The sequence below is a fragment of the Tupaia chinensis genome, unplaced genomic scaffold, assembly GCF_000334495.1.
Source record: "Tupaia chinensis unplaced genomic scaffold, TupChi_1.0 Scaffold000164_1, whole genome shotgun sequence".
Taxonomy (NCBI): Eukaryota; Metazoa; Chordata; class Mammalia; order Scandentia; family Tupaiidae; genus Tupaia; species Tupaia belangeri.
This window is the reverse complement of record NW_006159638.1, coordinates 951,925-976,721: the sequence shown is the minus strand read 5'-3', so window position 1 is coordinate 976,721 and position 24,797 is coordinate 951,925. Positions and strand designations below refer to the sequence as shown.

Here is a 24,797-nt window from a genome sequence, read left to right as displayed (position 1 = left end):
GTCCCGGACCCGGTGGCTTAAAACTCACGTCGGGTGCGTGTGCGTGCGTGCCCAAGATCCCGAGAGGAGAATGGAGGAGAAGGGATTGCGGCATGACCATCCCCCCTGGGGGGTGATTTCTTGCTTTCTGTCTCTAATGTCTCTCTCTGTCTGTCTGGCGAGCGCACGCGCCCTATAGTGAAAATCTCTCAAAAAAAAAAAAAAGAATGCTTTACTGGGACCAATGAGTGTTGTGGTATTTAAGGTGCTGGACTCCCACATAGCCAACTGTGGTTTGAATTCTGAACCTAATAGCTTGAAAAATCAAGCCAGACACATGTGTGTGCCTCCAGGATCCCAGGAGGAGAATAGAGGAGAAGGGGTTGTGGTGTGGCCATCTCCACTTGGGGGTGATTTCTCACTTTTTTCCCTCTGCCTCTCTCTGGTGAGTGCACATGCCTTGTGGCAAAATAACAGTAAAAAATTTAAAAAAAAGTTTTCAAAACTTCAAAGAAAGTACAGAGCTTAAATGCATAGAAAATAAAAAGATGAACAAACCAGAAAGGATAACATCATTTATTTACAGGAAATACAGAGAAAGAGAACAGGGGGCCACACAGAGGAGCAGTGGTAATACAAAGCTCTGGGAAGCTGACCCACAGTGTAAGGTTACCAGTTTATGTGCAGAAAACTTCCTGACCATTCCAGGCATGTGTGTGTGTGCCATGCTCTGGGGCTGGAGGGGGTTGAGGGGGGGACCGTAGCACGGAGACCCTGTTGAGGATATTGTTTCTCTATCTTTATCTCATGAGAGAAATAAATACATAAAAAAGAAAAGAAAAAAGAAAAAAAATCCTATAGGAAAGGTTAAAAGGAAAGAAAAACAAGCAAATAAAAGAGAAACTCCCATTTCTGGGATTTACAATGATGCCAGTTGATATTGAATGTGTTCCGTCTATAGTACTGTATAATCTGTACGATTTTGAGTCACAACAAATTAAGTTACATTCTGGGCTGGAAAGTGGAAGAAGAAAAAGCCATGGGATCACACAGTAATGAGACCAATTATTTAAAACAAAGTCATAAGATCCTCGTAGCTTCCGTGTTTTGCCCTTCTAAGTGTTTCCTCTGAGACCCCCAGTCCTGTGATCACTGCGCCTGGCATTGTTTGAAGGGAGCACTTTACTCCTCCTTCCAGTGTTCAAAAGACAAATGAAAGGAACACCTGGGTTCCATCAAGGGAAAATTGTTCTTCTAATGAAAACCTTGTTGTAAACGTCAAGTGCACCACCTGTGTATTTTCACAATGATGGGTATATGAGAATGCCTTTCTCCTTTTTTTTGCTTTATGAATTAGTCATTAAAAGTGAAAGTTTATCAACCATAGTGGTATACTCCTCTAGGCTTAGAAGATACTCTTTTACTCCTCCTCCCACTCTCTCTCCCTTTTTTGGCAACTAACAACACATTTTTCTATTTTGTGTTTCTGAGAATATCTTATTTATTCATGACAGATCACAAGAAATGGAAGAATACTTTCTGAAAAAGAATATAAACTAAATATTATGAAGCGGGATCACCAAAAATATATACGGGAATGCTTAGCCCAGGCTATTTTTCATAAAGTTCTTGATATGGAGGTAAAATTTACTGTTTTCTTTATAACTGATATTTTCTAATATGATAATTAATAACACTTAAAAAACAGAGGGATTTTTCTTGTGTTTAGTTTAGAAAATAAAAAAGAAACAAAATTTCCTGAGAAATAGTCTCTCTAGGTAGCCAAGAGCTAGGAGTCTAAAATAAGCTTTCTCCACTTAAGGAAAGAAAAAAAAATATGGCCATTATTACATATTTTGTGATATTTAATTTTCCAAATGTAGATTTTTAAATTCACAATGGCTACTCTAAAACATACCAACCAGCCTTCACCATCTGTACCTTAGCTTCTATTTGCTAAAAGAAAAAAAAAAGTGACATCTGTTTAAATATCAGTAATTCTACTGCCATGAAATATTTCAGTCTGTTATTCTTTTAAGGATCTGAAGCTCAGCCGTATGTTAAGTTTCAAAGAATAGGCATTGAAACATCTGTGTCTTTCCTACTTGAGGTCACACTGGTCAATATAAATTTATTATACAAGCATCTACATTTAAAAAAAAATCTGACATGGCATTTTTAGTGAGATATCTAGCTACCTTGATGAATTATTTCAGCCTTACTCCATGCAACTTGTAGTTTCCAGCATCAACACTGTTTTAATCTCTGTGAAAAATTATGTCACTTCTTGGCTTGACCATACAGCAGTAAATCAGAAAACTTGGCTCTTAAAACTGTTGACCTGTAGCTGCAATAAACATTCACGAACAACTGTAGAATCATCAGTAAACCAATAAAAAGTGTACTGTCATGGAAAATACTTACTGTTATGCTGCTATTGTACTGAGCAAGTGAGGTATTTACTTAAAATGTGGGTAGTCTCAGGACCAGCAGTAGGCATAATGACTGTGTTGCTGGACTCCCATGTAGTTGACTGCAGTTTGAGTCCTGGACCCAGAGGTTCAAACTCATGTTGGGCGCATATGCGTGCGTGCCCAGGATCCCAAGAGGAGAATGAAGGAAAAGGGATTGCAGTGTGGTCATCCCCCCTGGGGGATGATTTCTCACTTTCTGTTTCTCTGTCTCTCTCTCTTTCTCTGTCTTTCTGGTGAGCTCAAGCATCCTATAGCAAAAACAAAAACAAACAAACAAAAACTCTCAAAAAAAATGTGGGTAGTCTCTTAATTTTGGAATTCATTTTGTATTTATATAATGTGCATGAATTGTATAGAATCATTATTGTATGGCCACCAAATTTACTTGCTTAAAAAAGGATTAGCTGGAGTTCTACCGCTCTGTTAAAAAATAAATTGTACAGCATAAAATTAATCTTTACCTAGTTTCAAACTTAATAAATAGGCATTGGATTCAGTATTACCTTTATCATAGAAGTTAAGTTTGTCAAAATCTCACATCATTAAGACAATGTGATACCATTAAATATTCTGTTATTTAGAAGCCTTTGTACATTCTCAAAATTTGGAATAAATATTTCAAATAATGGTTAAGATGTAATATATACAATTATTAAGATGCAATAACATACAATATAATTTCTATGTATATAATAGTTTATTTAATTATAATGTATATAAATATATTAGGTCATCAGGAAAGTAATGACATATTTTTTCTATGCAAAAATGCATCATGACTTTCTTGATGACCCAGTAAGAGAGCAGACACAATGTCCCTCTAAATGATAAGATATGTCTTACTTTTAGTTTTTGCTGATGCTGTTTACCAATGTCATATTAACAAATATCCACATAGTCACTCATACAACAAACAGTTATTGCAGGCTTACCATGTTCCAGTATAAGGCTATGTATTGTAGATGTACCATATACTCTTTAAAAATTACTATAGAAAGTAATTGAGTACTAGGGCCAGCAGGTGGCATGGTGGTTAAGGACACTAGACTCCCACATGGCCAACTGTGGTTTGAGTGTCTGCCTGGCTGCTTGCTTTCTCTCTTACTCAGACCCTCTCTGGTCAAATTAAAATAAAGTAATTCTTTAAGAAAAAAAAAAAAGAAAGTAATTGAGTACTAGAACAGAGAAACAAACAGATCAAAAAAGAATAAGATAACTCTTCACAAGGCATCAGTGGAAACTGAATAGATTCTGCTGTTTGAACGGGACCTTGAAAGCTGTGAGAGAGATTTCACACGAAAACATGGGAAAAGCATCCCATAAAGTGAAGACGGCAGGTGTGAAATCACAGGTGTGTGAAAGGACATTGTTTGTGGGAAGGGAGGCTCACTGAGTCGGGCTACATAGTGGGGTAGTTGAAAAGAGTGGCAGGAAGTGAGACTATCCAATAGACTGGGCCCTAGTTTCTGGAGATCTTGAAATCTTTAAGAACATGCTACGTCTGGTGTGTAAGTGATGAACCAATGAGAAGTTTTTCAGCAGGCATTGAAATAAATGAGCAGAGCTGTTTTAGAAAAATGATGTTGCTAAAATTGTGGAAGATGGATTAATGAGCTGGAAAAGATTAGAGGTAGAAGGTCAATTAGGAAGCTGTTGCCAAAGGGTGTGGGATACCAGCAGTGGTGGAAACACTGGGGAGATGCAGCTGTCCATAGAGATATTTAAGACAGAGAAGGATTTAAACTGACTGAGTGAGGAGGGGTTAGGAGAAGGAGCAGCCCAGAGCAACTCCAAAGTGTCTAGCCTGGTTGGAGGTATGTGCATTGCGGGAGATGAGGAGCAACGACATAGGCTGAAAAAGAACCGACAACTGCTGGAAAATATGCCTGATAAGATGATGCCTGGAAGCCAGAAAGCTCTCACAAATTGCAGAATGGTTAAATAAGATGAGTACTGAGGAAAAACGAAATTAGGTTTGACCCAAAAGACAAAAATACCGGTGGCTCTGGTGAAGGTGGTTTCAGTGGTAATGAAGAAGAGGGCCAGTGGGAGTGGGGGACTGCAGTCAGGTGAGAATAAATGAAAGATGGAAAATGATTGTTAGTGAATATAATAAAATTAGACCATAAGTGAGTGAGAGATCAGAGAAGGAGGAAGAGAAGAAAGGAAAAGTGTCACAAGAAGGATTGATGACACTTACGTAGGGAATGATTAAGTCTGCAGGAGCCCAAAGGAAGCAGGAGGGGGATCAAGAACAGAGAAAAAAATGTTTTTTTTTTCAAGGGCTAATAAATAAAACACCTGGCGAGATTTCAAATCAAATTGTAAGCAGTTTATTCTCTCATGAGGTTTAAGTTATAAAATTAACATATCACAGAAAATTTGGAAAACATTAAAAAAAGAAAGTAATAACACCTAATTTCTCCTTTCAGAGATAAATGCTGTTAAGATACATTAAAAGAATCTCTTTAGTTCATAGTTATACATTAATAATAGTATTTATTAATAATACATTAATAAAATCATGAGAGGGACATAGTTTTGTGAAGAAACAAAAACAAAAGAAACAGGAAGTTAATGTCACATAGACCAAAGTTCTACTCCAACTCAGTGTACAGCCTGGGGCAAGTTCAAAATCCTTTGCCACCATTTCTCTGTAAAATGAGACCTAGTGGCAATGAGAGCTGTTCAACAACAGGTGATGCATGCAAAGCACCTTCCTAGCATAGAGACAAACACATCATATGGGCTTGATCAACTAAATTATATTTCTGTGCAATTCCATTCTGCTCTTTTCCTGCATTACATAAATTTTTAATTTTTTAAAGCAAAATCTCTATGAACTTTATTTTAATGATTATATTCTATTTCATTATATGAATTGGTCCAAAACTTAACCATTCTCTTCAGAGTTTATATTGGTTCTGCATTTTTGTTTTGAATGAAGAAATAAATACCACCACCACATTTCAGACAGCATCATTATACACAAAACATTTCTTTAAAAAATATGCATTTATTTATTTAATTCCATGTATTATTATTATTTCTTAATTTGACCAGAGAGAGAGAGAGAGAAAGGAAAAGTGAGAAAGAAAGTCTCCAGGTCTGGAACTTGAGCCATGGTTGGCCATGTGGGAATCCAACACCTTTAACCACCACACCACCTGCTGGCTATACACAAAACATTTTTTTAATTATTATTTATATTTCCCCCTGGGTTTAGAAGTAAAATTGACTGCTCGCAGGGTATGAACACTTTTTCACTGCCTAGTACGTGTTCTGAATTGGCTTTCGTAAGTTGCACCTTTGCATTTTCTACCTGAGCATTTACATAGGTGATTCTTCTCCATCTCAGTAGTAAAAGAGGTAATTATTTAAAAAAATTATTTATTTAATTTTATTTATTCATTCATTTACTTTAATTTGACCACAGAGAGACACAGAGAAAGAGAGAGAGAGCAGGAAAGTGAGAAAGCAAGCCACCAGGTCCAGGACTTGAACTGTGGTCAGCCATGTGGGAGTGTCCAGCACCTTAATCATCATGCCACCTGCTGGTCCCCTAAAATAGGTAATTAAAAATATCATTAACTATTGGGATGATTTTGCTTTATCACCTTTTTTTTTGCCATAATTGATATGATTTTTCTCCTCTATTTTTTCCCATATGCTTAGCGTTACAATCAGCTTGAAATCAAAAAGAAACTGGAAACCTTAGCTAGAAAGGAGCGCATTCAGAGATTTAAGGTAAGGAGATACATAACCCTCTTTACTTTATGGTATTACTTTATGATTTAAAAACCTAGTAATGCCATTATTGAAATTCCCTGGAGGACTATACTTTTGGGTAGCTTGTACTGAGATCAGATGATGTTCCATTGAGCCCCAATGTTAGCTGTCATCATTTCAGAAGATTATGACAAAACAGAAACTGCTTGTGTGAAATAAATTTTAACAAAGCACAAACTTTTCAAAGACAAACTTGGAAATGTTCATTTCAATTTTAAACTTTGTGTTTAAATTTTCTTGTCATAGACGCCATTGATTTTGGTTTGTCTGTCTTAAGAAGGTAAAAATAGATGATAAAATACCCATGTGGTAGAAAAAAGGCCATTTTGAAAATTATACAATGGCACATTTTCATTTGAATGTGACTCTTGAAAACATAATATACAGTGGAAAGCTCCTTTTGAACAGAAGAACGCATAGTAAGATTTAGACATTTTCATAAGGCATTTAAATATTTCTTTTAAATTTGTGTTCCATTTTTGTATTTGATAGCTCTTTGTAGTGAATTTATGAATTAAATATATTTGAATCAAGAGATGAGAGATTTAGTTAGGCATGTTTGAAAGATTCCAGTTTAGGTTGTCAGTTTTATTCAGTTTCTTGAGCCATTCAAGCTTGCATGTTTATCTTAATTTTCTGTGTAGTATTACAAATGTAGGGCCTAAGACACATTTCACAAATTGATGAATATTTGTAAAGCTTCTGTAGAACAACTTGCCATATAAGACAGTGATTTTTTTTCCCTCTTGCTTGAAAGACTCACATCTATTTTTTCAGGGTCAAAAGATAAACTTGTTACAAACATGTTGTTAAATGACCGAAGATAGGTCAGTTTTTCAAGATCAGAAGAGTTGGTGTGTAGAGATTTGTGGTTAATTCAACTTTGCCACTATTGTCCTCCATCAAGGACTTAGATATAGATTCTCTAGTTTATTTTCTGAAATGGTGATGGAGAAAAATGGCTACTGAAAATAGAGTGGCTAGCACTGCCTGAAGCACATAAACTGTTGGGCCTATGCTCTATTTACCCCAGCCCAGATTTCCAGACACACTACGCTGGGAACAAGGGGATATTACTACAATTAACACATTGGCAGAGATCTGCTGTAGGAACTATGATCCTCCTAATAAGATTTTTAATTGTAATGATTTTCATTTTATAGCTGCATTTGGCAAAAGATATGTCTTAGATTCTATTTATTTAATATGCAACCTTTCTTACTTAATGACATTATTTAATCATTTTCTAAGGTAGAAAATTACTTTCTGTAATTTCTTTTGATGAGAATAGTAAAGAGCATTGTTGTTTCTGTAGCGCTGTGCTTAGGGCAGGTTAATAAATATTCTTACTAAAACTGAGGCTATACTGCTGTGGCAATTACTTCTTCGAGAATGGCTAAAGCAGACTCAATTTCCTATTTTTCTTTCAGCTTCCTATAAGTGAAAGTTCTCTAATACAGCTGAGAAAACTATTCTTAACTACCACGATAGGCCTTAGAAGCGAACCTCTTGCAAAGAATGAGAATGGACTTCTTCAGTCATGTAGTATCTTACATGTCAGGCACTACTCTAGCACAGATGACTAACTATGCGTCTATTTGCGACATCATTTTCTTCTTCTAGGGAGAGCATACAAGACGGTCTGTTGAAAATAACATGCCAATCCTGTCTCCCCGTCCTCCAGTTGGTCCAAAGACTAGCCGTGGTCATAGTGTTCTAGTTGAAGAAGGACATTCCAGTCCATTAACACTGGTGAGTTGTATTAAGTACTCTGTCATGCAGCATCCCAGCTAATTATTTTATGATTTCTTCTTTTTTGGGGGGAGAGGTGTTTTTTTTTTTTTTTTTTTTTTTTTTTTTTTTTTTTTTTTTTTTTTTTTGCTCTAGGACGTGTGCGCTTGCCAGACAGACAGAGAGAGACAGAGAGATAGAAAGCGAGAAATCACCCCCCAGGGGGATGGCCACGCCGCAATCCCTTCTCCTCCATTCTCCTTTCAAGATCTTGGGCACGCATGCACACGTGCCCGGCGTGAGTTTAAGCCACCATGTCCAGGACTCAAACCGCAGTCGACTACGTGGGAGTCCAGCGACATAGCCATTACGCTAACTGCTGGTCCTCAATTTATGATTTCTTATTAATCTCATAAAGATTGCTCTCTGGGAACATGTGGGCATAATCCTGAGTCTTACTGAATAAAAACATAGCTTTATGTCTGTTCAACCATGTCTCAATGAATGCTCCTCCTCCAATCAATATTAACCTTATTAAATCCATTTTCCTTGTTACTACTAGATTAGTTTTTTTGGCTTACAAATTATTTAAGTCACTTATATGATCCAGTATATTCCCTGGTTCTGTATTACCTGTAGGAAAGTCTCTATCCTTTCACCTGACATTTGGGATCCTAAACCATGGAACCTCAACTTAGCTATCCCAATATTTTCCCCCATGATTACTTTCAGTATCCTACATGCAGAAAAATTTAACCACTAGTTCTTCCATATATTCAATATTTTCTAACCTCTTGTTGTTCCTTCGATTCCCACCTTATCTGTACAAATTCAGTGGTACCGTATAGCATGTTAGGTTAGATACTGATATTGAGCTTCTTTTTATCAAAAGTGTATGCACATACTCTGTGTAAAAGAAATTTAAATATACACAAATTTGAAAAAAATTGCACATCGGTCTTTTATTCCAGCTTGAAATGTTTATAACTAAAAGGTTTTATTTGTTTGAAGGAAGAGAAGGTACCTTGAAATAATATAGATATAGGAAAAGATTTGCAAAATATTAGCCAGAGACCGACAGTTTAAGTTGTAACTGAATTGCTTTGATTACATCTTTATTCTTGCTTGTGTAGTCTAATATAGTTCTTTGTTAGCATGAACATTTTTTTGAATTGCGCAATATTTATAGAGAAATTGCAATGTGCAGGTTGTTGAATAGGTTCATCACATACAGTGTTAAGCTTTGACATTTTTCAAAAAGCAAATATGTTTTGACATTTCCTGATGAACAGCGCAAGTGATGAAAAGTATCCATCTTCTCCTTGTTTTTACCTATTTCTAGGTTTGATTTAAGAGTGTGTGTGTGTATGTGTGTGTGTGTGTGTGTGTGTGTGTGTATCTGCAATTCTTTGATTGGCTGGCAGATTCACTATACTCTCAAAGCAAGTGAAACAAAAGAAACAATCAAATGTTGTTTTCAGTCTTTCTACCTGTTTCAGAGAGGAAAAACCCTTGAAAGGTTTTCTTTTCAATTTTCCAGCTGAACACCCTCAATAAATAGTTTATGATACATCCAGGAGATCTTAATGTGGTAGGAGTGAGAAAGTAATTTAAAAATTACAGGAAACACTGACATCAGCACTTCAAAAGCTTTTCTCTCTGATAAGCCACAGTTCTTCACTTGGTCACCCCCTACGGAGCCTTTTGCACCTTAAGGGATACCAATTGTGATCTTGGAATTGTAGTTCCCATTTTACAGAACTTTCTATCCCCTTGTTTTTGGTTTTCCAACCTGGCTATATATGCTTTAAATTTGACTCCTGATCTCCAAGTGCCACTGAGATGAAGATAATAAGCCTTGTGGGGTATTGCCATCAGTTTATCTTTTAAAACTTTCTTAGTGAATGAAGAAAGCATCAGTGCAATGTTAGTACACTTGGTCACTAATTGCACCTACACATTTGAAATTGCATGCAGGCTTTTTAGCTGTGCCACTCACGTTAAAACTGCAGAACATCACTTCAACTAATTCTGCACATGGTAGGAAAATTCACCCCTAGAGATCTTCTGCTAAGAATTAGAAATGCTCAGCTAAACTGAGTAATCACCAGGTAGTCAATTTCAATTCGCGTTCTGTACAGTTTTGAGAATGTTAAGCTACAGTGCCATATTTATTCCAAGAAAATACATTACAAACATTTTAAAATATAGCAAATTAAGGTACCTTCTGATGTGAGCTACAACAGTTTGTAGCTCACAGCTGTTAGTTAATGGTGCAGATTTGTTTTTGGAGATAAATGTAATCGGTTAAACATTTGACTGCTCCATTCATCTAATTGAATGATATCTGAATGCAAATGTGGGGAAGTAAAATTTAGAGAAAAACAGCCAATAGATCATGTTCTAGTTTGCAGTAACCTGCTTTCTTGAATTCCTTTATTAGATTTTTCACATTTTTTATGTTCTGTTAGATTATTTGGCAGGAGAGAGTCTTAAGGCATGTTTGTTTTACAGAGTTTGAAATAATTATTTTGAGAAATATTTGTTCATAAACTTCTAGTTTAATTTCTCTTTGTGAATTTTAAGACCCTTTGCCTTCTTACCCATAAGTTTATCTCCTGTTTCTTTGAATCAAATGCTTCTCTAGTCAGTCCACTTGGCTTCTTGTATTGGGTTGTGATCTAGGCTTCTGTGCAGAGACCCAAACCAACAATGGCTTAAACAAAGGACCTTTTACCATCCCAACATACATACAGCCTACTGTGCCATCGAATTCCAAGCCTTCTTTTGTGTAGTTTATCTGACATGTTTGGTGTTTTGTCCATTTTTGTGTTGCAATACCTAAATACCATGCACTGGATAATTTATAAAGAATAAAGATTTATTCAGTTCATGGTTCTAGAGGCATCACATGGCAAGAGGGCAAGAGGATATGTCAGCTCTAGTCTCTTCTCCTCTAATAAAACCTCCAGTATTTAATCATAGAGATCTACCCAATGATGACCTCATCTAGTACTAATTACCTCCTGAAAGTACCAACTCTTTCTTTCTTTTTTTTTTTTTCCTTCAATTTTGCCAGAGAGTATGTGTACTTGATGGGGAGAGAGAGAGAGAGAGAGAGAATTCCCCATAGGGGATGGCTATGTCACAATCTTTTCACCTCCATTTCCGGTGAAAAACTTTTAAAAAAAAAAGGGTAAAAAGGAAATATTACCAAAAAAAAAAATCCTTTTGGGATTTAGGGCACATAAACACACACATACACACCCCTAGCATGTTTCTCAAGCTACACATTTTGGGGACTTGAACAGCAAAGTCAGCCATCTGGAATCCAGTCACCTTAACCACTAAACTACAGGCTAGTGCAAAAAGCTCCAACTCTTAACATATAGCTGGTTTAAGTTTCCATCCTCTTAATACCATCACAATGCTTCCAAATATCACATGGGAATTTTGGGTGAATCATTCAAACTGTTGTATTTAGAATATTGTTTTCATCCACATAAGCCAAGATGGTGTAACACAATGTCTGTTTCACTAGAGGAAGGGGGTAAAGAGGAAAATGAGAGGATAATTCTTTACTCTAAGGTCATGATCTCAAAATACTACGTATCACTTTTGTTCACATGTTATTGGCTCAAACTAAGCCATGCATCTACACAGAGCTTCAAATGATGCTGGAAAATATAATCTTTATTTATGATAGCCATATTTCCAGGTAAAAATTCTACTACTATTAAGAAAAGGAAAACAGATATTGGAGAATATTATTTTTTGTTACTCTTCCTATGTCTTACTAACTTCTGGCTCTCTTCTTACTTGGATGTTCACATTTACTCTCCTTATCTACTTATCCACTTTCTTCTCTTACTTCATTTGTGTAAATCTAACATTTCTTTTTAATTTTAATTTTTTTTTTTTTGGAGAGGTTTCCGCTATAGGGCGCATGCGTTCGCCAGACAGACAGAGAGAGACAGAGAGACAGAAAGCGAGAAATTCCCCCCCAAGGGGGATGGCCATGCCACGATTCCTTCTCCATTCTCCTCTTGGGATCCTGGGCACGCATGCACACGAACCCGGCGTGAGTTTTAAGCCACCGGGTCCGGGACGCGAACCATGGTCCACTATGTGGGAGTCCAGCAACATAGCCATTACGCTAACTGCTGGTCCCTAATTTTAATTTTTATAAGCCTAATTGCTTTATATTAAATATTCTAAGAACTGTAAGCTTTGTTCTCAGGTATTTTGCTGTTACTATCTATAGGTGGAAAGTCAATAAATGTTGATAACAAATCAGAGATTTCAAAATGTATAACATGCTTTGCAAGATGGCACTAAGATTAGTCTTTGGTAGCGAAAGTTGCCTTATAATTTTTTAGGTACTTACATACACCTTCCCAGAGATAATTCTTTTATTTTTCACTATTCTTTAAAGTTAATGTATTAAGCTTTACTCATGATTTATTTATATACCATCCTTGACATGCCCTCTTACCCAAACATGCACATAATATTCTTGATGGGTTTTCTACCATCTTGTTGTAATAGAACAACTGGACTAAAAGCCTCATTTTTTGACTTGTGACACATTGCTAATTTTTATACCAAACTTAACAATGTTTTGTCAGTAACCCGAAAGGCATTTCTAATGCTCCATACTGGCACATTCTTGATTGGAAAGTGCATCAGTCAGGGGCTCAGCAGGAAACAGATGGCTCACACAAATAGGGTAATTAGGAAGTGTTTAATAAAGAAACTATTTACAAAGATGCAGGCAGGGTTAAGGATAACCAAAGAAGGATTTTTAAGCATGTCAGGCTCATACAGTGGGAAGCCACAACACCTAAAGGAGAGGGGAAAAGAGGAAAACCAGAACTAGCTGATGGTGTCTGTAGCTAGGAGAGGATTTCCCAACAGAAGCTGTGGACTTTGGTAGAGTAACTGAGTGGGCCCATTATGACCCTGTAGGGAGGGGTCCAGGAGAATAAAGACCTCAATCTCATTTCCCTCCTGTCCTTCCATCACCTGCTAATGCCTCCCCTTGGTGGAATCCAACTGCGGTCCCGAGGTTAGTTGATATAGACTCTAATGGAATGACTTGTATGACTCAGATCAGAACAGAAAAGTAGACAATAGATCTAGAAAGGCACATGGACAATACCCAACATGAAAAATATAATCCTTTTATACAGCAGTTTCCAAAGTTGCCAGTTATAATTTTTCATTTTTTTCTCAATATTTCAAGGAAGTAATTGAATAAATGGTAATGTGTTACAGTTAAAAATCTTTCTTCTTTTGTTTGAATCTTATTGTCTACTTTTACTTCAGCACCAATCTTTAGACTTAGGGAATTCAGAATAGAGTTTATATTGAAAATATTTAAACAAAAATGTTTTCATTCCAATAATATCCCTTTAGACCTCTAAAATAGGAACATTATTCAACTTAACATTGAATTGAGCAAAGCCATAAATTAGCATAAATATAGCATAAATTAGGTATTGTCAGCGAGTTTACAAAAATATTTAAACAAAAATGTTTTCATTCCAATAATATCCCTTTAGACCTCTAAAATAGGAACATTATTCAACTTAACATTGAATTGAGCAAAGCCATTCTGTGTATAGCATAAATTAGGTATTGTCAGTGAGTTTACAGTATGAATAAAAATACTGGAAACTGATAGAGAACATCTCCTTTGTCCAGAATACTCTATAATTGTGGCGTTTAGTTATGTAGAGGACTTCCACACCATATGTTTTAACAAATACTTTGGGTCATAAGGGTATGTATAATGGAAGGACATAATTAAAGTTTAATATGTTCAGTAAAAAGGCACCATTAATTACTCTAAGCAATTTGTTGGGTTATTAATTGGTTCTGGAAACATGTCAAGATACTAATTTGAATGAAAATTCTTTCCCCCCTAATTGTCTAGACAGCCCCTCGACCATATACTGCCCCAGGAAATATGCAGCCTCCAACCCGATTACAGCCTCTTCCTAATAGTCATGCAGTAGGAACAGTTTCAAAGATAACTTCGGGGTCCAGATCAAAAACCTCACTGCTGGAGAATGAAGCTCCATTTCCTCTTGGGGTAAATGTTATTTTCTTCAAGAAATATCTTTTTATTTTTTGCTAAACTATTGGGTTATCACATTTTTAAAGATGTTATATTCAGTCGATTTACATGCTGGAATTTATACTGTGTGTTTCTTAAGCACTTACTATGCCCTTCTGATGGAGTATATCTTACTCTAACTTGAAGGCCTATCAATTCCATGTTTTTGAGCAAAAAGACTAAGAAATAGATTTGATAATTTGTTATAGTTTCCTGTTAATTTGAAAGGCTGATTGAAAAACAAAGAGGAAAGTCCTTTTATACGAGATATGACTTCCATTAGAAAAGACCCAATATTAACTCCTTCCAAATCTTAAATGCATGAAAGCTAGAAAATGAAACTTTCTAAGAATAGGTTTGTATTTGCATGCTGACTTACTTTTCCATCAGTGTATGAAATTGCTTCCACTTTGACTCTTCAAAGATTGAATATAGAAGGAAAAGAATGTCTGCTTTTTAAAAAGTGCTGAGTTAATCACATACAGGAACTTGACTCTGCTTGCCTTTGAAGGTTGTGTCTCTGGTAATTTTCACTTATTGTAACAGGAGCATTGGAAGTCTGGATAGTAACAATGAAATAGGAGGGACTAAAACAGGGAGGAGTAATTAGGACATTTACTTGTTAGGGAGGGTATTGTCTATATTTCTAACACAAAGAAGAAACATTTGCCAGCTTCAAAAAGAACCTATGTCCTGAGGGCACTTGTCATTATGCTTAAATGGGTGAATTATGTTCCATTCCTTATTAGGAAACACAAGACATTTGAAATTAAGATTTTTTTTTAATATCTTTAACTGACAGATAACCTTGACACTATGAAATTAATTCAGACAAATGATTCTTTTACAGTGAAAGTATAAATAATTCTAAAAATAATAACTAATATTTTAATACACTTAACGGGCTTTACAGCTTGTGAAGCACTTTTCACAAACCTTGTTTCAATTAATTTAATAGTAGTTTCCCAGAAATCAAGAAGACAGAAACGTTTTGGGTCATAAGTCAATTAATTTGGCAATTTCTAGGCTGCGGTCTCCCCTTTGAAGGCCCAGAGATTTCCCATTTTAGCTTACGTTCACAAGCGGTCAGGCCCTGAGAGATTGTCTCAGACTAACCAAAATGACACACAAATTCTTTTTTCTCTTTATGGTGAACCAAAAAGGGAACTCATTCATAATCATGGGGCTATTTCATTTACAAAGAAATGCCCTATAGTCAAAGCTTATAGAAGAAGTGCATTCTCCTCTTGTAGACAAACCTATACAAGAAGCCACGTCACAATGAGAAGGTTGCCTGGTGAATATGGAATCAGAATGAAGAGATGGAGTGTAATGGAATGTTAATGGCACCCGGCTAAGATGGCCTGATACCCCCATCTCATCTTAGGAATGGGCCAGCCAAAGGTACCAGCAAATGCAAAGGTCTTTGGCTAAAACCTTCTGTATCTCCAGGGATACCCTTACCATTAGGACTGGAAATACTCAAAGTCCAATGGAAATGATTTTCTTTCCCCTAGATAGTACTCATATGATTACTTTCCACATTTGTCAAGGTGATTCTATTATTCTATTAAGCTTCTGTAATTATTAATTCCATTTTGACTAATACATTGATATGTTTTACTGCTAGATATATGAACACTATTAATCAGGTAATGATTAGCTGGGGAATATTTTCCTTTCAGGTGGCTATACATATCTGACCTTAGCCACTGAATGGACTTACTAACTGAAGCTACACAGAGGGCTCCTATTTTCTTGTTTCCAACTTTTTAGGGTGTGGGTTATTGAGGGATAGGCTCTTAATGGTAGCTCATCTGTGCTGAAAAGATTGAGACCAATTTCATGTCAATTGCAACTAGCTAAATTCACTTTTCATCCAGTAAATTTTTATTAATATTTATAATGGATTATATACTGCTGTCAGCATTGGTGATATATCAATTATCAAGGCAGACAAAAAACTAACTGACTGGACTTAATGTACATAGGCATTAATATACTTAGGCAAAAGATTCAGATAAAAAAGATGTAATTCTTTTCAATGGCATTGATGAAGAAAATGATTTAATATAATATCAGATAAATTTCCAAAGAAGAATCTTCATCTGCATGATTGCTGAGTATATAGTGAACACTCAACAATTTCTTATAGGTTTTTAGAGTAAAGGATATGCATGTGTGAAGTATTTAAAGGTGCAGCAGATATAAACAGGTTGACTGTTAAGCCATAGGAGAGAGGGTGTGTGATTCAGACAAAAATGATTAGTCCAAAACAGACAGGTTGGGATGCAGCTGAGTAAAACTAATGAATTGATTGAAAATTAATACCTTTAGAATGATAAGTTCTCACACACTATTGGTAGGAGTAGAGACTGGTACAACTACTTGTGAAAGCAATATGGGGATACCTATTACCATTTTAAATGATTGAGCATTTGAATACATAGGAATTTATCACTTAATTATTTTCAAAAAATTATAATTTTCCAAAATTCCATGAAAGTTGTAACAAGTCATTTAAGACAGTATATCAGATTGCCAATTTGTTCACAGCCTTGCCAGATTTTTACCTGGATATCCTAGGTAAAAATCAACATATAAAAAAATACTAATTTTCCATCACTATGTGGACTATCCAACCCTGCTTCATAATATAATACTTTAAGCTTCTTCCTTTTTGGATTGTTTAATTGTACTGAGTCCCCCATAGATTTAATGAATTGTTTATAAAAAAAATTCCAAGAGCACTATAAAAGTGGCATCACTAGATATTGGTTTTAAAATATACTATATAAAGTTAGAAACTTATGAATTAATTTGCTATGGATACTACAAATGGCCATTTTTTTTTAACAGGCCACAATGCTTTGAGTGTGTCTATTGATATCAGTTGTGTTTGCATGTAATGTCAATCATACAGGCTAGTCTTTAATTTTGGGTTACGCTGGGTCACTTCTGCTGTCTCATTGTTATCTTTTATGTTATGAAATGGGATTACAGGGCAAGAAGGCAGTGATGAAGTTCAGGAACTCCATGGGCAATTCACAGAGAATGAATCCATATCAACTTCCAAACATTAACAGTTACATGATGCCTATTCCTCCTCCACCTCCTCCCCCCAGTGGAAAAATCACAAGGGAAGCTAAATCTGAAACATGGAGAAAGAGAAAGTTTCGTCCAACCACTGCTCCGAATGGCTTAGAACCTCTCTTTACTATGGTAATTATGGAATTTATTTTTCTTTTATTAATTTAGCAGAGTTTACATTGCATGATTAGATTTCCAGATATGTGGGTAAGTGCATGCAAGTGCATGCAAAATGCTTGAAAAGAGAAATATGATAATTTTATAAATGTAATTGTTAGTTAGAATGAATATTAAAACCAAAGATTTGAGTTGTTCAGTTGAGTAACATTTTAGTACAATTAATAACAAAAAATATAGTAAGTCTTGTAGTCAAATTTAGTTTGAACTACACCAATTTACAAATCATTTTTTCCTTTAGTTTAATTATTCAATTATTTATTTTCATATATCTTAACATTTAATTTGTAAAAAAGTTCAGGGACATGAAAACATAATATATTTTATTAAAATTTATATTTAATGATTTTTAGCAAATTATTGTGACACCTAGGAAAAAATCCTTTTAGTGTTCTTTAAAATAAAATATTGTGGTTTGTTTTACTCCATTCCCTCAAAATACTGATAAAGTATTTCTAAGGCCAGTTACATTTTATGCAAATACATACTGGTAAGAAGACAAACGATCTCTATATTTTTATTATGAAAATGCACAACTAATAATAACAGTATGTAACTTTTGTGATTACTAGCAGATAACTGGGTCAACATTTTCCTGATCGGGAAAGTGAGTTCAGTACTGACATGCACATGGACTCTGCATGCAGCTCTTCAAAACCAACCTCCCTCTCAAGTGCCTTATTCACCCTGGCCATGTCCACATCTCATTCCCAGCAGCTGTCTTCACCTCTACCCTTCTCAAAAGATTGGGACTAACTTCCTCCTGCTTGCTCAAATCTATGCCTTTGAACTCTAGTTTTGCCAGTTTTGTCCTTTTGTTACTGTCTCTGATAGTGTCCTCTCTCTCATCCCTGAGGCTCACCCTTTGCCCTGTGTTCTTGATCATAATCCCTTCCACTGCCTGTGGTACCTTGCGCTGTCACTATCCTCTCTAATTTGGATATTCAGCCTTCTCTAATAGTTATCTCTGTTTAACATACTCAGGCCTTAGAAGAGTAGCCAAATCCTTTTCTCACATGCTGTAACCTTAGACTTCTGTTTTCTGCTTTCCTTATTATTGGTCAGCTGCAATTCAGAGATCCAGACTGGAGGTGCAGTTCAGCTTGACGAGTCTGGGGTATGTTGGCCTCTTGCAGCAGAACCAGGGAATGCTTATAAGGTTCCACTCAGGAGTGGTACATGTCACTCACATTTGAATTAATTCCATTGCCAAAGCAAGTCCATGGCCAAGACTGACAAATGGATTAGGAAATATCAGTTTCTCACAGAGAGGGCCAGTGAATATTTGAAATAATTTTTGGATCTACCATACCTACAAATGTACTTTTAAACTCTTTGTATGCTAGCATTAGTTTTCACCAGGCCAATGAACAAAGTGTGACTCCCTCTAGCAAAAACATTGACTTTCTTATCACTGTCAAATATTTGGGGGGCCAGCATTTGATTTTCTGATCTTAAAATAGATCATTTTATATTTTATGTATTTAATATAATGTATATATGCATTTTAAATGTAATACATGTATTATATTGTATAAAATATAATACATGTGTTATATATAATTAATATAAATTTTATATATTACATATTTTATATATACATAATACATACACATATATACATATATGTTACTGGGATAGACTCTGTCTAGTCTTTTATAGGAAATTTAAATTTCTCATAAATCATATGAATATACAAAATTTATATGAGGGTGGTCTTTAAAAAGTTCATAGAAAAGTTCATATAAAAATGCATGAATTTAAATTTTTTTTCACCAAAATAAACAAGCAAAATAATTTTACTTTTCTATGAACTTTAAGAAAAAATTTGCCAGAGAGTACATGTACTAGCCAGAGAGAGAAAGTGAGAAAGCACCTCCCATGGGGAATGTTTACATCAGAGTCTCCATTTTGCACTCCTTTTTGGATTTTGGGCAAGCCAGGCCACATGGTGACTCTTGACAAACTTTTTGAACTTCCCCCTGTATGTGCAAGTTAAATAACAATATGCAAGCAAACCTCATGTATACACCCTTCATAATGAAGTAGAACTCTATTATCATTGTCATATTATGCAAGAGTCCCTATTTTCTGTCCCATCATGTCCACTTCCCAGAGCGACAACTGTATTGACTTCTGGGTTAACTGTACCCCTGAATTTTTCTCTTGAGTCAGAGGACTTCAGTCTGACTTAGTCTGATTTTTTTGTTTTTGTTTTTGTTTGTTTGTTTATTTTATCCTCTGTTCTCTCTTTTTGGAATCCCTATTTGGGGGATGTTACCACTATTATAATAGAATGTTCTAATATTCTTAGCTTTTCTCTCCTACTTTCTACCTTGTTGTCTTTTTTTTTTTTTTTTCGTTCCTTTTTTTTTTTTTTTTTTTTTTTTTTCCGATTTGGTGAGAGACTTTTCAATTTTATATTCCACACATTCTAGTGAGTTTTTTCTTCTGCCATATTTTAATTTTTAGGACCCCTTTTGTGTTCACTGTCTGTTACTTTTAAAAGGCATCTTATTCTTGTTCTGTATGATTTGGTATTTATGGAGACTTACTTTCTGACCTAATATATGTTCAGTTTTGCAAAGAATAGGATTTGGTTTTTTTTGAGAGGTTTTTGCTATAGTGCGTGCCCTCATCAGAGAGAGAGACAGAACGACAGAAAATGAGAAATCACCCCCGGGGGGGAAGGCCACGCCGCAATCCCTTCTCCTCTCGGGATCTTGGGCATGCACACACATGCACCCGGTGTGAATTTTAAGCCACCGGGTCCGGGAAGTGAACCGTGGTCGGTTACATGGGAGTCCAACGACATAGCCATTACACTTACTGCTGGTCCTAAGAATAGGATTTTTAAAATGTGGGTTCCAGTTTCAATAAATGTCCAATAGATAAGTGTTAATTAAGTCACTGATATTTTATATCGTTAGATCATTTTATCCTCTTTATATGTTGGGTTTTTTTTTGTTTTTGTTTTTTTGAGAGGTTTTTGCTATAGGGCGCGTGCGCTCACCAGACAGACAGAGAGAGACAGAGGGACAGAAAATGAGAAATCATCACCCCCTCGGGATCTTGGGCATGCACACACGCCAGCCGTGAGTTTAAGTCACCGGGTCCAGGACTTGAACTGTGGTCGACTACGTGGGAGTCCAGCGACATAGCCATTACGCTAACTGTTGGTCCCGATCTGTTGGTTCTTGAGTTGCATAATAATTCATTCTCTGTAATTCTGGGATTTGTCCATTTCTCTTTATAATTATGCCATGTTCTGTTTGTAAATGTTTAAAATACCTTGTTGTATACTCTCAGATTTAGGATGATTTAATTTTACTGATGAAGTCATCTTTTATCATGAAAATGTAACACTTTTGAGCATTTATTACTTTTTTCTTAAAACCTATTTTGTTTAATAATACTTTTTGTGTTCTTTAATTTAGTATTTAATTGGTATGCGCGTGTGTATGTTTGTATGTATGTGTATATGTATGTGTTTGTGTATATATTCCTTTTACTTTCACCCTTTTGGTATCTTCTGGTTTAAATTTTGGGTTTTATGTTTTACAAATTTATGTAAGTGCTTATGTAGCATATGGGTGCCTTGTGTTTAGTTCAGTTTGAGAATCTCTGTTCCATTAATCAATGAGTTAAATCCAATAACATTTATTTTGTGTAGTGGTATATTTAGACTTATTTCTACCACTTTAATTTGCATTTTCTATTTATCTCTATTTTTTTTTTTTACATAGCATTTTAGACCATTGATTGCTTCTTTCTTGACACTTTCTCTTCTTGCCTTCCATGACATTCCACTTTTATGGTTCTTTGCTAAATTGTTGTTTCTTGTCTTGCTCCTTCATGATTCTTCTTTGTCTTCACTCTTAAACCTAACTATCACATGGGTTTCAACCTCGATGCTTACTTTTCTATTCAAGATATTGGCATCTTCCCACATAGTTTCCATAGTTTGCTAGACAGCCCTTGAGTTTATCTGTAACCTCATGCTCTAGGATATAGAGTAAAATTGGCTCAGTGGTGAGAGTCACACACTTTTACATTAATTTTATTTATATATAGAAAAGATTCATTTAAAAGGAGATGACTTTCATGACTAATTTACAGGTAAAATTTATTCTTGCTTTTTATATTTACCATTCACCAAGCCTCCTTCAGATGTTCTTAAATGGAAGAAAGAGAGAGGTAAAAGGCAATAAAATTAAACTAACTACCAACCTACTACTGTTTAATGCATGTATAGAACAATGTGGTCTCTGGCTTCTGAGATCCATGTTTCAAGTGGAGAAAGATCAGTGGAGTCAAATGACAGGGATGGTAGGGCTCACAGTCTAGTCAGTTGCCTCTGTGCTTGTTTGTCTGATCTTCCAGCACCTTCAGAGGCTTATACTACAATTAGCGCATCTGGGAGACTGGTTAGGTTTTGTGCTGAGGTTTACCTTACCTATTTTAGAGTTTTGTGTTCCCACTCAAGACTGAGGGAATCTGACCTTACTGGTGCCTATTTTACATAGCAGTAAAGTGCAGATAGTTTCATAAATACAGATAGTTTCATAAAGAACTTTTATGAATATGAAAATACAGGCTTTCAAAAAAGAATGTACTTAATGGTCATGTTTATCAGTTTAAAAAATTGTATTTCTTATATGTTTTGTGAAAGAAGGCGCAAAGAGCTTCTGCAAGCATGACACTAGCATAGGGCTTTTCCCATAACCTGTCAAAAACCTTCTATTCAGGTCCTCTGTTCCAAATGAGCCCTGTGCAATTATAGATGCCTGATTGATAGGTCCTACTGCTTCTCAAATTTAACGTGGCTACAACTTAATCCCCTTTCTCTGTCCAATTCCCAAATTTCTCTTAAAACATAATATTTTCTCCAACCTGCTCTAAAATCTAGAATTCCTTCTTTGCAGCACACATCCTCTGGATCAGAGCTGTCCAGTAGAAATTTAAGACTAACTGTGTTATCAATTTTAAATGTGTTAATGGCTACATTTAAAAAAAAAGAATCATGGGAAATAAATTTTAACAATATATTTTATTTAATCAAGTATATCTAAAAGGTTATCATTTAAATATGTAATCAATATGAAAATTTTAATAAGGTATTGTGCTTCTTTTATACTATGTCATTGAAATTCAGCAAATATTTTATACTCAAGAGCATCTATCTCATTCAAGCGAGCCATCTTTCAAATGTCCAGTAGCCAAATAGGGCAAAGGGCTGCTGTCTTGCATAGCATAACTTCAGATGCCACTTTGCAATGGCTCTTGTATCTAACAATCCTTTTCTATTCTGGCGGCAACACCCCTAATTTGGAGTTTGCTAACTTTTTTTTTTTTTGGAGAGATTTTCACTGTAGGGCTCGTGCGCTCGCCAGACAGAGAGAGAGAGACATAGAGACAGAAAGCGAGAAATCACCCCCCAGGGGGGATGGTCACGCCACAATCCCTTCTCCTCCATTCTCCTCTCGGGATCTTGGGCACGCACGCACACGCGCCTGGCGTGAGTTTTAAGCCACCGGGTCCGGGACACGAACCGCAGTCGACTACGTGGGAGTCCAGCGACATAGCCATTACGCTAACTGCTGGTTCCCGAGTTTGCTAACTCTTAACGGAACTACTGCAATCATCTATAGTCATATATCTTGCTTCTAAATGCATAAGTAACTCATCTCAGATGCATTGATTATGACAAGTGCTATACTAGGTGCCACATTTGTCAAGATGAATAAGACTAAATCCATGTGGGGCTATCAGGCATGGTGTTGGATTCCCACATGAATGCCTGTGGTTTCAGTCCTGGACCTGGTGGCTTGAAAATCACAATGAGGTGCATGCATGCCCCAAATCCCAAGAAGAGACTAGAGAAGAGATTGTTGTATTGTGGCTGTCTCCCCTGGGGGGTGGGGTGATTTCTCACTTTCCCTCCCTCTGGCAGAGCACAGGAGCCCTAGGTCAAAAACTGAAAACAAACAAACAACTAAATGTTTGTCCTCAGAAAGGTTGTGACTCAGCAAGGGTAATGGAAATATATAAAATTAACCAGGGTACATTATGATAAGTACTATTGTGATTTAAAGAAAGCACATGGGAATACAGAGAAAGAAAATATTTGTTCTGATAGAGGAGACTGGGAAATGCCTCAGAGAGAAGGTGCATTTGAAAAACAACTAGAAAGTCAGAAGGTAGAACAAGGAAACAGAGGGTGAAAGTCAGCAGAAAAAAAAAAAGAGTAAGTGAAATCTCTCTCTCTTTTTTTTAGTACATTATGCATAATGGCCCTAAATTAAACTTTGTAGAATCATTCCCAACATGTTCTTCTAAACTTCACTAGCTGTCTCATTTCTAATGAAAGCAAGCCTTCTGCCTGTTTTTTGTTTGTTTGTTTGTTGTTTGTTTTTTTTTGTTTTGTTTTGTTTTTGTTTTTGCTGTAGGGCATGTGCATGCTGACTGAAGACAGAGATAGACAGAAAGAGGGAGAGTGAGAAATCACCCTTCATGGGGATGGCCACACCACAATTGCTTCTCCTTCTGTTTTCTCTTGGGATTTTGAGCATGCATGCATATGCACCCAGAGTGATTTTCAAGCCATTGGGTCTGGGACTTGAACTACAGTCAGTCACATGGGAGTCTAGTGCCTTAATGATCATGCTACTTGTTGGCTCCAGTGCTGGGCTATTTTTATTTGTGGGTTTTATTATTTATATATGCTGAGACCTACAGATTAGTGAACAATTGCCATTAAAAAGACAATTTATTACTCACAATTCAAAGGGAGCTGGCATACTGCATACATTGCTCAGGGTTCCATTAAGAATAATGTGTGACCACTTGATAATTGTTCAAGAAATTGACAGAAAAAATTAAAACACCACCACATTATGCTGGGGCAAAGAAATATGAGGGTAGGTTACAAGTCAGAGTGAGTGTGGGCAAGGGCCTTTATTGTGATTATGGGAAGGAATGGGTAAGACACTGTACATAGGCTTAGACTGCATGAAGAAATTCAGCAGGTTCTGGAGTGAAGGGGCTCTTCTGAATTAGTTGCTTGGTACCTGCCCATAGAGTGATTATGGCAAGGGATTATTGGTCTGGAGTTTAAGGCTGATGGAAGAAGAGGTGAAAGGCAGACATGGTTCTTTACTATCTCTAGGAATTGGTTAGTTCCAGGAGGGGCAGTCTTCCCAGGGCCCAGGCCTCAGATGACAGAATGTCTGAATAAAATCATACTTAACGCACTGGCATTCAAAGTCTTTAAGATTCGGACCCATTTCAGCTTTCTCTTCCATTCCTATTAAAACTAAACTGAATTACACCCTGTACTTTCAACTGACTGGTCTATTACTTCCCTAACTGCTCCTCTCTGCCCTATCTTTTTTTTTTTTTTTTTTTTTTTACACTTCCCCCCTAAGGCCCATGTA

The 24,797-nt window shown here is 36.1% G+C and overlaps 1 protein-coding gene across 1 annotated transcript in view; it reads left to right on the top strand.

The window, feature by feature from the left end:
* ERICH3 (glutamate rich 3) overlaps positions 1 to 24,797 on the top strand; it is a 140,210-nt gene that overhangs the window by 50,884 nt on the left and 64,529 nt on the right. Inside the window, exons 3-7 of the mRNA XM_006146088.3 lie at positions 1,494 to 1,619; positions 6,129 to 6,200; positions 7,866 to 7,994; positions 13,912 to 14,070; positions 17,098 to 17,316. Of these exons, the coding sequence (XP_006146150.1) occupies positions 1,494 to 1,619; positions 6,129 to 6,200; positions 7,866 to 7,994; positions 13,912 to 14,070; positions 17,098 to 17,316 (705 nt within the window). The remainder of the gene's footprint in view (positions 1 to 1,493; positions 1,620 to 6,128; positions 6,201 to 7,865; positions 7,995 to 13,911; positions 14,071 to 17,097; positions 17,317 to 24,797) is intronic.